The sequence below is a fragment of the Rosa chinensis genome, chromosome 6 (assembly GCF_002994745.2).
Source record: "Rosa chinensis cultivar Old Blush chromosome 6, RchiOBHm-V2, whole genome shotgun sequence".
Classification (NCBI taxonomy): domain Eukaryota; kingdom Viridiplantae; phylum Streptophyta; class Magnoliopsida; order Rosales; family Rosaceae; genus Rosa; species Rosa chinensis.
The window spans coordinates 48,446,770-48,460,368 of record NC_037093.1 but is presented as its reverse complement, the minus strand read 5'-3'; the positions used below and the strand labels follow the sequence as shown (position 1 = coordinate 48,460,368).

The window sequence follows — 13,599 nt, the reverse complement described above, 5'->3', positions numbered from 1 at the left end:
AAAACTGATACTGAAAGACAAAAGAAGTATACATCGGTTCCAGATAAAAATTAAATATAGGAACTGAAACCGAACTGACTATTATCATAGGGAACCGAACCGAAGAAAAACAACTAAATAAAAAGAGAAAACCGAACCGAACCGACCAATTCGGATCGGTTTAGACCGGTTCCTCGGTTTTTCGGGTCTAAAATCCCAGCCCTAGTGACAATCCATCTCTATATGCCTTGTACGTTCATGAAACACTGGATTTGCTGCGATGTGTAATGCAGCCTTATTGTCACAATATAGCAATGCAGTTTCTTGATGCAAAACCCCCAAGTCTCTAAGTTCATAACGAAGCCAAGTCAATTCACAACAAGCTCCTGTCATTGCACGATACTCTGCTTCAGCTGAAGAAAGAAAGATTGTTTTCTGGCGCTTTGACCGCCATGAAATCAATGAAGGACCTAAGAACACACAGTTTCCTGTAGTAGACCTTCTTGTAAGAGGGCATCCTGCCGGATCTGAGTCACAGAATGCTCGCAGCCGCAAATCACTGGTTGAAGAGAAGAATAAGCCTTGGCCTGGAGCAGATTTCAGATAACGCACAACTCGTAAAGCTACCTCCCAATGTTCCTTTCGAGGCTGGTGCATAAACCTGCTCAATATGTGTACAGAGTACGTAATATCCGGCCTTGAAACTGTGAGATATATCAACCTCCTAACTAATCGCCTATATCGCCCTGGATCATTGAGTGGCTCACTTTTATCAGATAATTTCAACCCACGTTCCATGGGTGTATCGATGGTAGCTAGCTCTAATAACCATGCATCCTTAATGATTTCCAAAGCATATTTGCGTTGAGAAATAAAAATGCCTGTCCTAGATGCAGAAATCTCAATGCCAAGGAAATATTTCAAGCTACCAAGGTCTTTAAGGCGAAATTTATTATGCAAAAACTTCTTGAGATCAGCTATACTCACAGGATCATTTCCAGTAATTAAAATATCATCAACATATATCAAACTGGCAGTAAAAGACTTGCCTTGCTTTTTGATGAAGAGTGAGTAGTCAGCTCGGGATTGCACATAACCAGCTGAACGAATCGCTTTGGAGAATTTGGAAAACCACTGTCGTGAAGCCTGTTTTAAACCGAATAAAGATTTATGTAACTGGCAAACCAAATGTTCCTCCCTTTGTCTTTGAAGTCCTGGCGGCGGAGACATATAAATTTCCTCATCGAGGTCTCCATGAAGGAAAGCATTGTTGATGTCGAGCAGGTGAAGTGACCAACCACGAGAAGTAGCCAATGCAAGCAGGCGACGGACTGAAATGATCGTAGCAGTAAAGGAGAAGGTGTCCTGATAATCAACACCCTCCAATTGTGTGAAACCCTTCACCACTAACCGTGCTTTGTACCGTTCGATATAACCATCTAACTTGTGCTTGATTTTATAGACCCAGCGGTAGCTAATGGGTGTCTTGCCGGTGGGAAGAGAGGTAAGGGACCAAGTGCCATTAGCCTGCAATGCCTCTAATTCAGATTGCATAGCAGCACGCCATTTTGGGAGAGTAACAGCCTCCATATAGGACTGAGGTTTTGTGACAACACTAACTTGAGCAATAAAGGAACGATACACAGGCCTATATTGATGATAGGAAACATAATGGGCTAGTGGATAGCCTGTACCTTTGGTCGGACCCGGGACCAGAGAGCGATTGGTCGGAGCAAACATGGGAGCAGACATAATCACTGAGTTTGGCCGGGGGACCAGTCTAACGGCCGGAGCGACGAAGGGGAGAGGGTTCGGGAGTGACTGCGGGTTCGACGAGAGGAGGAGCGGGGTCAAGTGACGGTGGTGGAGGCAGAGACGGATGCTGTGGGGAGTCCGGTGCGGAAGACGGAGAATCGGTTTGGAGAGCAGGGGAAGGAGAGGGGGCCGATGGGGCTGGGTTGGGAAGATGGCGGGAGTAAGTGCGAAGGATGGTGGGGCGAGGAGGAGGTGGAGGCACGGGAGGAGGAGGGACAGATCGGGGACAGATAGGAGTCTGGGTGAGATCGGGGTCTGGGTTGGGAGAGGAAGGAGAGGCCGAAGGATGGGGGGATTGTCAAAACTAAAGTCAAGGGGTTCTAGGCTCTGGGTCAAAACTGAAGTCAAGGGGTTCGGACCAAGTCACAAAACCTTCAGGATCAGCCTCTTCCGAAGGAGCCTTGATTGAGTCGTTGACAAAACCGAGCTTGTTCTTGGAATTCAAAGCGAGGGTCATAGCCCTTTTCCAACCGGAGTAGTTATCTCCATTCAAGGATTTAGAGACTAGAACCAATCCGGGATGATCTGAGTGATGAGTGAAGTAAGGATTTGAGATGTCAAATTTTGAAACATCTGATGCAGTCTCTGACTTAGATGAATAAGAGTTGACAGTTGACTTGCCAGAACCAGGAGGATTATCGATGACCATGATGGCTGTAAATCAGAGGAGATGTTACACGAGAGATTAGGGAAGAGTCAGGATCTCAGTCCTGCTCTGATACCATGAAAGCAATGAAAGGAAAAGAGAGTTTGCTAGAATGAATTCTTCTATTCAGTAGTGTGAAATATATACAGCAATTACATTGAAGAGTCTCCACAAAGCTAGGAGACAAATAAGAAAAACTATCCTAGGTGATTGATGTTGAATGATACAGAATGAATGCTAAAGATATTGACAGCTATTCTAACATATTCTGCTACACTTTCTAACACTACTGGCCTCATCATCAAAGATAATCTTGGTCTTCTTGTTGTCTCTAACACAAGAAAAAAAAATGGTCAAAACCAATGTTCCGCTTGCTTGAAGCTAAAACATTACGTATAGCTTCATCAAAGCTTGATTCAAAGACCAGCGTCATATTCTAGTTAAAGGACACTTGCAACTAATCATCTACTGTGTTCTAGGCTGGTGTAGCACTCTCATTGAAAAATCATCGCCCACGATATGAGATGCATAACCAGTTCTTTTTCTTCTATTGCATTCAACCGCATTTTCCAAGAAGCAATTTTGCTGTGAATACTCTTATAGAAATTTTTTTTTTTCAGTCAAAATGCTCGAACAAATCTGGGTCACTTTGGATTTTCAAATCTGGGAAATAAGGAAAATGCGTGGATATATATCTAGTAGTCAACCTCGGGAGGCGCGACCCAACCAACCCGCCGCGCACATATTTAGTTGCCTCGTTTTCCTTGTTTATATAAAACCAAACCAAACCAAACCAAATTCGTTTCCACCATTTCATCACTAACCTCAATCCTGTTCCACAGTTTCACTCCAAGTCTGCAACTTTGAACAACCCAGTTTCCAATGGCAGCCAAAGAACCAGAGATCATCAGAGACAAGGACCAGATGAGGAACTGGTCGAGGGCCATGAGATCCCAAGGCAAAACCATAGGCCTAGTACCCACCATGGGCTACCTCCACGACGGCCACCTTTCGCTCATCAGAGAAGCCCACGACCACTCCGACGTCATCGTCGTCTCCATCTACGTAAACCCAGGTCAGTTCTCTCCCACCGAAGACCTCTCCACATACCCATCTGATTTCCACGGCGATATCCAAAAGCTGAAGGCTGTTCCTGGTGGCGTTGATGTTGTTTTCAATCCTCACAATCTCTACGACTATGGAACCAACAGGAGGTCGTCGGTGAGTAATGGTGAAGCGGGAAAATCGGTTTCTTGTGTGGAGGAGAAGGGGTTGGGGCATGAGACATGGGTTAGAGTTGAGACATTGGAGAATGGTATGTGTGGCAAGAGTAGGCCTGTGTTTTTCAGAGGGGTTGCGACTGTTGTCACCAAGTTGTTTAACATAGTCGACCCTGATGTTGCTCTGTTTGGGAAGAAGGATTATCAGCAATGGCGGATTATTCAGCGACTGGTAAGTGTTTTTAGTGTTCATCTGATACGATTATGAATGTTTTTGGAGGAAAAATGATTGTTATTGCTGTTGTGTTTAGTAAACTTGGGACATATGGAACCCAATTTTTGTCTTTCCCATGGTTATAGTGGGAGGATATGATTTAATAAGCTGGTACTTGCTGTAATAGAATTGAAGTGTTTCTTGCTGGTAAATGAATTGGGGTTATGGTTCAGAGTTTGGAACAGTTACAAAACTAGTCTATGGTTTATTTCTCACCTTGGTGATTGACCGATTGTGCCTAATTTGCTCTAGTATATTTGCAAATGTTGGTGAAATGAAATGATGTGAGTTGTAGTTCTGTTTATACAGGTTCAAGTTGTATCTCAATTAGTCTTTTTGAATTGGTGATGAAATGAAATGATGCGAGTTGTATCTCAATTGTCTCATTGAATTTGTACAGGTTCGGGATCTTGATTTTTCCATTAGAGTCATTGGTTCTGAGGTAGTGCGTGAAAACGATGGCCTGGCAATGAGTTCGCGAAATGTGCGCCTCTCACCTGAAGAACGGGAAAAGGTACTATATATACATGCTCATTAAACTTGCTTATTCTCCAAGTTCACTTTTACAGCAGATTAATAATATGTACCAGTTTTGAAAAACAAGTTAATAAATTGATACCTAGCTTTGCAGAAAAGAAATCTCAATGTGAAAACCTTAAGGCTTGAAACATGACATCAGTTGCAGGCACAACAACTTTGGCAACTTGTTTTTCATTGTGATCTCTATGGCATCCTCATTTAACCACAACCTAAGTACAGGTCCGAGAACACTCTTGATCAATCACAGAAAAGTGAAATATAAGCATGCCACATAGTAAACATAAATTAAAAAAAAGAACAACAACTAGCAGAAGAAGGGGAATAACAATCTCATCTTTTATTGCATATAGGGTCCCACTCTGCTGTCTAATTTTGATTATGAAATTCTTCATGTCTTTGAGACAGTCATTACCAAATAACCAAGATTAAGAAACCACTGCAAGGTATAATCCAATCAACGGAAACAACCCCTACTCACAACTCACTGCTGCTATTTGTAAAACTACATTGCAGCAGATTTCACTTGTTACCTCTTCCACCAGGTTTCTGAACTTTTAAGCTCTGCATTTACCCTATCTTGTTCAGTGTGAATGCTTGATTGTTGGGACTCGCTAGTTACAAATTTTGCTCATACAGGGTCTTTTACGCTTCAAAGATGTTTTGCTTCTTTGTACTGCTACAATTTCTTCTGTACATTTAGAAATTTGTTCTTTTTATCTACAGGCACTGTCTATAAACAAGTCACTGTCAAGAGCTAGGTTTTCTGCAGAAAAGGGTCTAATTAGATGTAAAGAATTAACAAATTCAGTCATCCAAGCGATCAATGAAGCTGGCGGAAGGGTTGATTATGCAGAGGTGAGCACGGAAACAACTTCCTTGTTTCACTGCTTTTGATGTTTACTTGAAATATTACTTTATTTAGACTTCTCAACATATTTCGTTAGTTGAATCTTATCGCTTATGTGTATTTTCTTGGCAGATTGTAGACGAAGAAAGTCTGGAGCCAGTTGAAGAAATAAGAAGTCCTGTTGTGTTCTGTGTTGCTGCTTGGTTTGGAAAGGTCAGATTGATAGATAACATGGAGATCAACATATGAATCCGGTGTCCTACACTTCTAGGGAATAGTTCCTCATGTTGGAGTTTTTATTTTTTATTTTTATATTCTCTCTGGCCAAGCCATTTTTTTCACTATATTTTCAAGGGAACAGTTTCTTATGTTGTAAATTACAGTACAGATGTCGTACGTTCACTTGCAACATTTTATCAATCTCTATTTCATTTTCAGGTAATTTATTGTTTTTGGGTAATTGTATTTCAGGGTTCTTGGAGGGGTTAAAACATGAGTTTCTTCTTGAGCATTGTTGTCCTATAGTCCTACTGCAACTTCTTCTAGGATTTTATTATTATTATTATTTTTTGACAATAAAACATCTAAAAATCAAAAGGAACCAAAGAAACAGAACCAACAGCAGCCAAACAACAAACTTTTTCTTGGATGTTTGAATAACAAAATTAAAATCAATCACAGTGATCTTCCATGTGTATTGAGTATTATAGAAAGAGGGCAAACTACATTTTGCTATCATGTACAACACCTTCAATATTAATCCACTCTTGGCTTTTTTTTTAATCTTAAACAAGAGACATTTTATGGTCAGCAGAGTAAAGAGGTGAACTGCAGCCAGCAATTTGATATCATCTTGGCAAGGAAGCTCCTGGCACCACTAGGGAAAAATTTTCTTTCTGATCCAGCGATCATTTCATTTTGAACTAAAGAAAAAAAGGATCATTCTTTTCCCTTAACAGCTAACTAGATGTGTTTCAAAATCTGTTGCTAAATAGCTCTAACTTGATAAGACTTTTCTATATCATCAGCTGAGTACGAACTTTATAAACAATTTTCTATATCAACTTACGCAAAGTGTGTTAGTCCAGCTGTGGGAAGTGTAACGATGAATTTTGATGGTAGTTAGTTTGGATGTTCACAAGGGCATTAGTGATACAGTTGATCTGTAGTACGATCTAACAATCAGCGCTAGGAATTTTTTGGCAGCCTTCCATTAATGGAGTGTTTAAGTCCTAAAGCATGTGAAGTACATGGTTACATTTTTGTTGGCAGGTTGGTTTTTCAAGGGTGGAAAAGGTGATGTCCAGAACGTTATTCCGGGATTTGATACCCCGTCAATCAGTGAATCCAAGAGATGAAGGAGCTTTTCTAGATGAAGCCTGTGAGATAATTAATCATTTTTCAATCTTGTGTTTATTCCTAAAGTATGTAATGTCCAATAAAGCCATTGTGTGGCAATGATTACATTGTCTTTTCCTTTTTCTACATATTGGCTCGAGTATGAGCCATATTGGCTCCGTCCGGTTCTTTGCAGTGGATTTGAGTTGAATGAAATTGAGGGAGGTACTGTTTTCTCCTTATCCGGTTGTGGTGGTTTTCATGGGGCCTTACTATGCTCCTTGAGTTGTAATTCTTATTAGTTATAAATGAAATATTAGATAAAACATGGAAAAATAAAAAACAGAACCTCATTTCTAGTGACAGACAAAACTTGAGCGGATCCGGAGCCTTGGCACTAAGATGATCTTGGTTATCCTTGACTTTTGATCTAGGTCATTCAAACAAAATCTAATGCCTAATAATTTGACAACTCAGCGAGACATTATATTTTCATTAAATATTAATTTTTTAGAGAACATTGCATTGAATCTTTACAGGATCACTCATCCTCTCTCACTCTCAACGAGTTCTTTTTGAGAGAGAGAGAGAGAGTTAATATTTCATGGCGCATGTTTCTCTAAAATCTAATATTTTAATGAGAATGTAGTGGTTTTAGCTTAACTGTCAAATTACTAACCATTATATTTTGTTTGAACTTTGAACGGCTAAGATTAGAAGTCAAGGATAAACAAGGATGACCTAGTGCCAGGTAGAGGACCCGGATCCTTTAGTTTCGGAATGAACAATTCTTTTCCTCAAGCACTCCTTCGTTTTCTTTCTTTATTTTTTTCAAAGCCTTTATTCTAGACAGCACATCATTCAGTGCAGTTTCCTTGTTTCACCATTGATTCCAGAATGTAAACAAATAATTTCAACAATCAAATCGAGCAGCAAAAAGACAATGTTAATTATACAAATCAAAATCGGAATTTCACAAACCAATTTTAGAACATTTTTTTACATCGCGTGAAATCTCGAGCTATTTAATTGATGCGATGTCTATTAACATTATTGTAGTAGTGGCATTTCTCTAAAAGATAATATTTAAAGAGAATGTAATGGTTTTAGCTGAGTTGTCAAATTACTAGCTATTAGATTTTATTTGAATGGCTAAGATTAGAAGTCAAGGACAAACAATGACGACTTAGTGCCAGGGAGACGATCCGGATCCTTAGTTTTGAAACGAACAATTCCTTTCCTGAAGCAATCTTTCGTTTTTCTTGATTTTTTCAGATCCTTTATTCTAGCTAACACATCATTCAGTGCAATTTCCTTGTTTCACCATTGATTCCAGAATGTAAACAAATAATGTCAACAATCAAATCCAACAGCAAAAACTAATTGCATCGTACTTAAATTAGAAAGAAGAAGAAAACATTCAACAAAAGTTTCATCTTTAATCATAACTTTTTCCCATCCTCGTTAGGTTGGATCATGAATTTTCAGGACATCAGCTTTACTTTAGACCAAAAAATGTAGCTAGAATCATAATAATTCATTTATTTTATCTTAGTTACAACATGATCTTATTACAACTCTTACTTTAGTATGCACTCCATCAAAGATACTTCAAATCATAATGTGAGGTCACTTTTATATGTCATAACTATTTCTTAATTTTTGTTTCAGTTTTATGAATTCCTTAAGGCCATGTCAGTTATCGATTGAACTTCGTGAATTTCTAAAGAGGCATAATAGGAAACAACGATTTACAAAAATTAAGGTAGGTCTTCATACCAAATGTGGAGGTATGAATAGAACTCCAAAAAATAAAAATATTCTGACATTTTTTCTCAATGTTACTGACATTATTCTTAATGTCTATACAAAAAGTCTCGATCTAAAAGGAAAACCCTAAAACCTTAGGAAGCATTTTATAAATATTAAATGTAAAAGCATTGGAATCAATTTAAGCAGAAACAGAGCCAAATAATTGAGGATTTAGTTTGGGAGTGATGATGCTTGATACTACTTACCACTTTAATTAAAGGAATGAACACAATCATTGCGAATTAATTCTTAAAACGTAAAACAAAACTCAACATCTCTTTTATGAACTATCATAAAAATTGATCAGTTTATATATGTTTGATAGGTTTAGGCCTTTAGGGTTTGACGAAAAAATATACATTTTTGATTAGAGAACAACTTAGACTATGGATATCATCATAATAGAATCAAAAGAAACTAAGCATCCAGAGAACAGCTACGATTTTTTTTTATATATATATTTTTTTAATCATTGCAAGTAGAAGATGGTTGATGAATTTCTAAGCTAGGTTTTAACATATTGTTTATGATCGCCTCTACGGGGTTCCAAAACCTAACAGCCTTGGCTTGGTGCTCCAAATATCAATAAATGAAGTTAAATAAGATGTATAATCACTCAATTCTCTTTTCGTTAAAACCTAGTTTTTTTTTTTTTTTTCAAATCAATAAAATCAATTTTCATTGAACTCAAGTCAGAATGGCATTGATACATACCTTCCCTTGCCAACTCTATGGGCCAGTCTAGGATGTGGCATGCTAACACCACTCATTAGACAACGAGTGCTCACTTATTCAAAAGCGAGCATATGCACTATGAAAAGAAAACATAGTAGATAAGTCTAGTCTAAATAAGGCAAAAACTTAAATTTTCTCCTTGCCCATAAAATTAGGGTTAGGAGATTTACAAGGGTTAGCCTCTAGGATCCCAAAAATGAAATTCCATAGAGCAAGAGCCCATAAATTTGTGAGCCCCAATCCAAGAAACATTCCAAATGTTTTGGGAACCCAAAACTCCCTAACAGATTTGGGCAATCACATTGGCTTGGCCTTGCAAATCTCTTTGGGTACCCAACTTCCCCGAGCACCCCAACTGCTTTGAGCACCCCACTCATCAATCTGGCAGCACACCACCATATCGTCGTCGTGGTTAGAGACAAACTGCCATGAGTGCATCAGTCCCGCAGGCACCATGCAGTGGCAAGAGCTTCCAAGACACTCCAATCCTAGCCCCAGTCCGTCAAGCCCAAAACCTAGCAACCTTGGCTTTGGTGTTCGTCTCCCACAGGTTTGATCAGAGGGGGTTGGGTCGAGCAGAGAACCAACTCACCTTCATTTCTACATGGGAACCGCCCCAAGACTAGTGGGCCAGGCAGCGGCGCTTTGATTCGAGGGAAAGAGACAGGGACGGGATCTCTCCGGCAAGGGATGGCAGAGCAGTGGCTTGGGTGGAGGTTAGAGCAAAGAGTTTTTGGGTGCCCAACTGTGGACCTGGATTTCTTCTTGTTTGGGCCACTCAAGATGGGCTTTTTCTTAGGTCTTGTCTTCGGTTTAGATTCACATTTGGAATGCAGGAGACTTTTTATGGGCTCTTTTTTCTGCTACACTTTGGAATTGGAATTTTGGCTACTTAGGTAGAAAATTTCTCTCTACTTGACGTATTATTTTGGGTGGAATGGGCAGGATCGGTCATACTACCGCCAGTTACCTTGATAGAAGGTTACCCTCTATTCGACGCATATTTTTGTGTGGAAATATGGTCGACCATACTATTGGTACTGTTTTACATAGCCCTGGGTTTGCCCAGTGCTTCATCAAATACTTTTTAGCATCCCTTACTATCCTCGTTAGGTTTATTTTCGATGCCTTGTTGCATCTAGTATTATTTTTGTTATTTTTCATTTTGATGTAGTCTCTACATCTATAAGTTGTAATCTTTCTTATTATTATCATTAATAACAATTACATATTTAGAACTGTTCAAGTAAACCCTAATTTGTGTTTGGCTCAAACTCTAGATTACTTGACCTAGTGGTAATAGGGTTAAATTAGAAGGATCTAGATTCCTATTCAATGTATGATTACTTTCCTTGTATGATTGAGATTCTATACATTGTAATCCTCTATATAAAGAGACCCCTATTATCAATGAGAATACACAGCGATTTCCTCTCAATTTCAGTTTCTCTACAACACGTTATCAGCACGAAACCCTAACCCTGAAACAAATAGCCAAACCCTGATTCAAGAAGCTAAAAACCTTGAATCCGAATACAAAACCTTGAAGCCTTTTCTGCCTCCACCTCACACATTGAAGAACTCGATCCCAGGAGTCCAGAACCGGCTGCCCCACCCAAAGAACCAACCGAAAACCCACCGAACCGGCCACCAGAAGCTCTATACAACTCGCAGCAAATATTCCACCGGTTCACCATCTTCCGGACCTCCAATTTCCACCAAATTTTGTCACAAGAAGCTCCTCCACCTGAAGATTTAGGAACCGAAAGAAATATCACAAAAACTGGCCAAAACATTGCTGAACCGGCCTACTGAAAGTTCGGCAGAAAACCGGTAGAAGGAAAAGAAAAAAAGAAAAAAAAAGGAGGAAGAGAAGCTGCAGCCCAGAGGCCCAAGCCGAGCCCAATCCTAGCCTAAGCCGAGATCAAGCCGAGCCCACAGACAAACCACGTCAACAGCCACGTCATCACTGGACCCCATTGCCACGTCAGCACACAGGGACCCACTGCCGCGTCAGCATCAAGACCCCACTGCCACTTCAGCGACGGTCAGCGCCGGTCAACTTTCCGGTCACTTTTCAGGCGACTTTTTCCTACCAAATTTTCCGACGGCCTATTTCGAGGTATTTTTTACTAAACGTTCCCATTTTTTTAAAGTTTTTAAATTTAATTTCTTTTCTTTTTCAGGGACTTGCAACCTCCCTTCTTCTACCCCCCTTTCTTTATCATAGGGGAGACCAAATTAAGCCGAACTGTGGGGGTTCGTGCTCGCTCCAAGCTTGGAGCTTGTAGAGTTCTCCAAACTTAGAGTTTGTTGAGATAAAACGATCGACCGCAAATATCATTGTTTCGATCTAATCTAACCCCTCTTGGAATCGAATTTCTTGGAAGCGACTATGCTCGGAAGTTCCTAATTTCTTAGAAGCGACTACGCTAAGAAATTTTATTTGTTTTCGTGGTAGCCTTTTTCGCTCCGAAACTAACCCTAATTTCTTGTTCTCTTTCAGGATGAGTAACCTGAACAAATTAGACTTTGCTCCATTGGGAACAACTGGCTCTGAATATCACAGGTGGGTTTGTGATATCCGCTAGCATCTCAAGGCCAATGGAATCTTGGATACGATTCTGAGCCTAGCCAGGACGTGCTAACTGTTGAGCAAGCTCAAGCTTTGGAAGCAAATAGAGCAGCCTTAGAGGCAAATAAGGCGAAAGCCATCATCCTAATGACTCGTCATATGGATGATTCGCTCAAGTACAAGTGTATGAATGAAGAAGACCCTAGAAGGCTGTGGGTCTCACTCGAAGATAGATTTGGCAACGTTCGTGACTCCCTGCTTCCTGACCTAGAAGTCAGATGGCATAGCCTTCGCTTCTGTGATTTCAAGTCAGTTCTTGACTAAAACTCGGAAGCCCTTCGCATTAAATCCTTAATGGAATTCTGTGGTAAAGAGATCACAAATGCGATGTTGATTGAGAATACTCTCTCTACCTTCCCCGTCTTTGCATTGATGGTTGCTGAGAACTATCAAATTGATGTTACTGCAAGACGGATCATAAGGTTTCATGAGCTCATTGGAGCTATGAATGTCGCTGAAAAGCATAACAACATCCTTGTGAAGAACTATAATTCGAGATCTGTGGGAACAGAGGATACTCCGGAATCCAATTATAGTCGTGCTCCAAAGAGAGGGCGCCAAGAGCGAAACCCTAATCTTAGGGACACATTTGGACGTTCTGGTCCATATAATCACTCTACTTGGGAAGGTAACTGCCAAAATAGGAGAACACGGAATCGAAGAGGTAAACGTGGAGAGAGAGAGAGAGAGAGAGGTAACTCCTCTGGCCATGTTGGTGGCGCCACCAACACTAAGAGCCATCTAAATGATGCTTTCAAAGCACCTCAATCAATGGAGTTTGAGCAAAGAGATGTTCTCGATGTGGAGTATCTGATCATTGGGCACACATTTGTAGAGCTCGTGAAGAAATTGTCACCGCCAACAAAGCATATTGTGAAGCAAGAGAAGCTCACTATATGGAACAAGAAGATCAAGAAGATGATCTAGAATGAAGGGTTGAAGACTACAAATCTAGCTGGGATCAATAGATCGCCAATTCTGTTTAAGTCTTTATTTTTCCAAGAGATGTAATAGGCAATTGCCATATATCTTTGTAGTAAATGCCAATGGCTTAGTCTTTCTTCAAAGTAGGCTCACCCAAAGTAAGTGTGATGTCTAGGAAGGTCCTGAGATTAGTGGTACTTAAGCGAGCCTTTGCTCCACCGACATCTCTCTACTCACCTGGTCACATTTATTTTGGAATTACAGAAAGAAGTTAGACGACTACCATTGTTTTGCATTAGCTATCATTTTGGATTAGATTTTGTTTAGTCAAAGAGACAATGATGTAACTCTGTTGGCTTATGAATAAAATTTCGAGTTTTTTTCATTATGACTCAATTTTGATTCTGAGTAGATTACTTTGTGACTACGATGGCTGGGTCATCAGTATTAATTCAAGGACATAGAATAGCCCAAGTTCCACTTGCCAAATGGCACCCTGATTACTGTCACAGAAACTCTCTACGCTTCTAGGGCGAATCACACCTATGAATAACCAACGGATTCCATGCGAAAACTCATGTAGAGAATGGAAATGAGTTCCTTTGCAATACCTCTAATGATTGCGAACAAAGGCGCATCTTAGAGAAGTTTATGTGTCTCTCGAGCGGACTCTATGTCACTGTTCGAGCTATTCAATCAATATAGTTATGAGAGAAGATCTCTTGGATTTAGACACATATTGGCTTTGTCATGACAGGATAGATCATCCTAGCCATGATATGATGATCCGTCTACTAAAGACTTCACATGGACATCATTTCTTTCAAGCGAAAC

At 40.0% G+C, this 13,599-nt stretch overlaps 1 protein-coding gene across 2 annotated transcripts; it reads left to right on the top strand.

The window, feature by feature from the left end:
• The first annotated feature begins 3,168 nt into the window (after positions 1–3,168).
• Positions 3,169–5,763, top strand: LOC112172361 (pantoate--beta-alanine ligase). Of its 2 annotated transcripts, none has more exons than XM_024309670.2 (4): positions 3,169–3,892; positions 4,335–4,448; positions 4,825–4,917; positions 5,198–5,329. In XM_024309670.2, the coding sequence occupies exons 1-3, from the start codon at positions 3,323–3,325 to the stop codon at positions 4,891–4,893; spliced, it is 753 nt and encodes a 250-aa protein (XP_024165438.1). In that variant the 5' UTR covers positions 3,169–3,322; the 3' UTR covers positions 4,894–4,917; positions 5,198–5,329. The 2 variants fall into 2 exon arrangements, with proteins under 2 accessions (XP_024165438.1, XP_024165437.1); XM_024309669.2 differs by lacking the exon at positions 4,825–4,917 and adding an exon at positions 5,454–5,763 and having other exon boundaries at positions 3,178–3,892.
• The last annotated feature ends 7,836 nt before the right edge of the window (positions 5,764–13,599 follow it).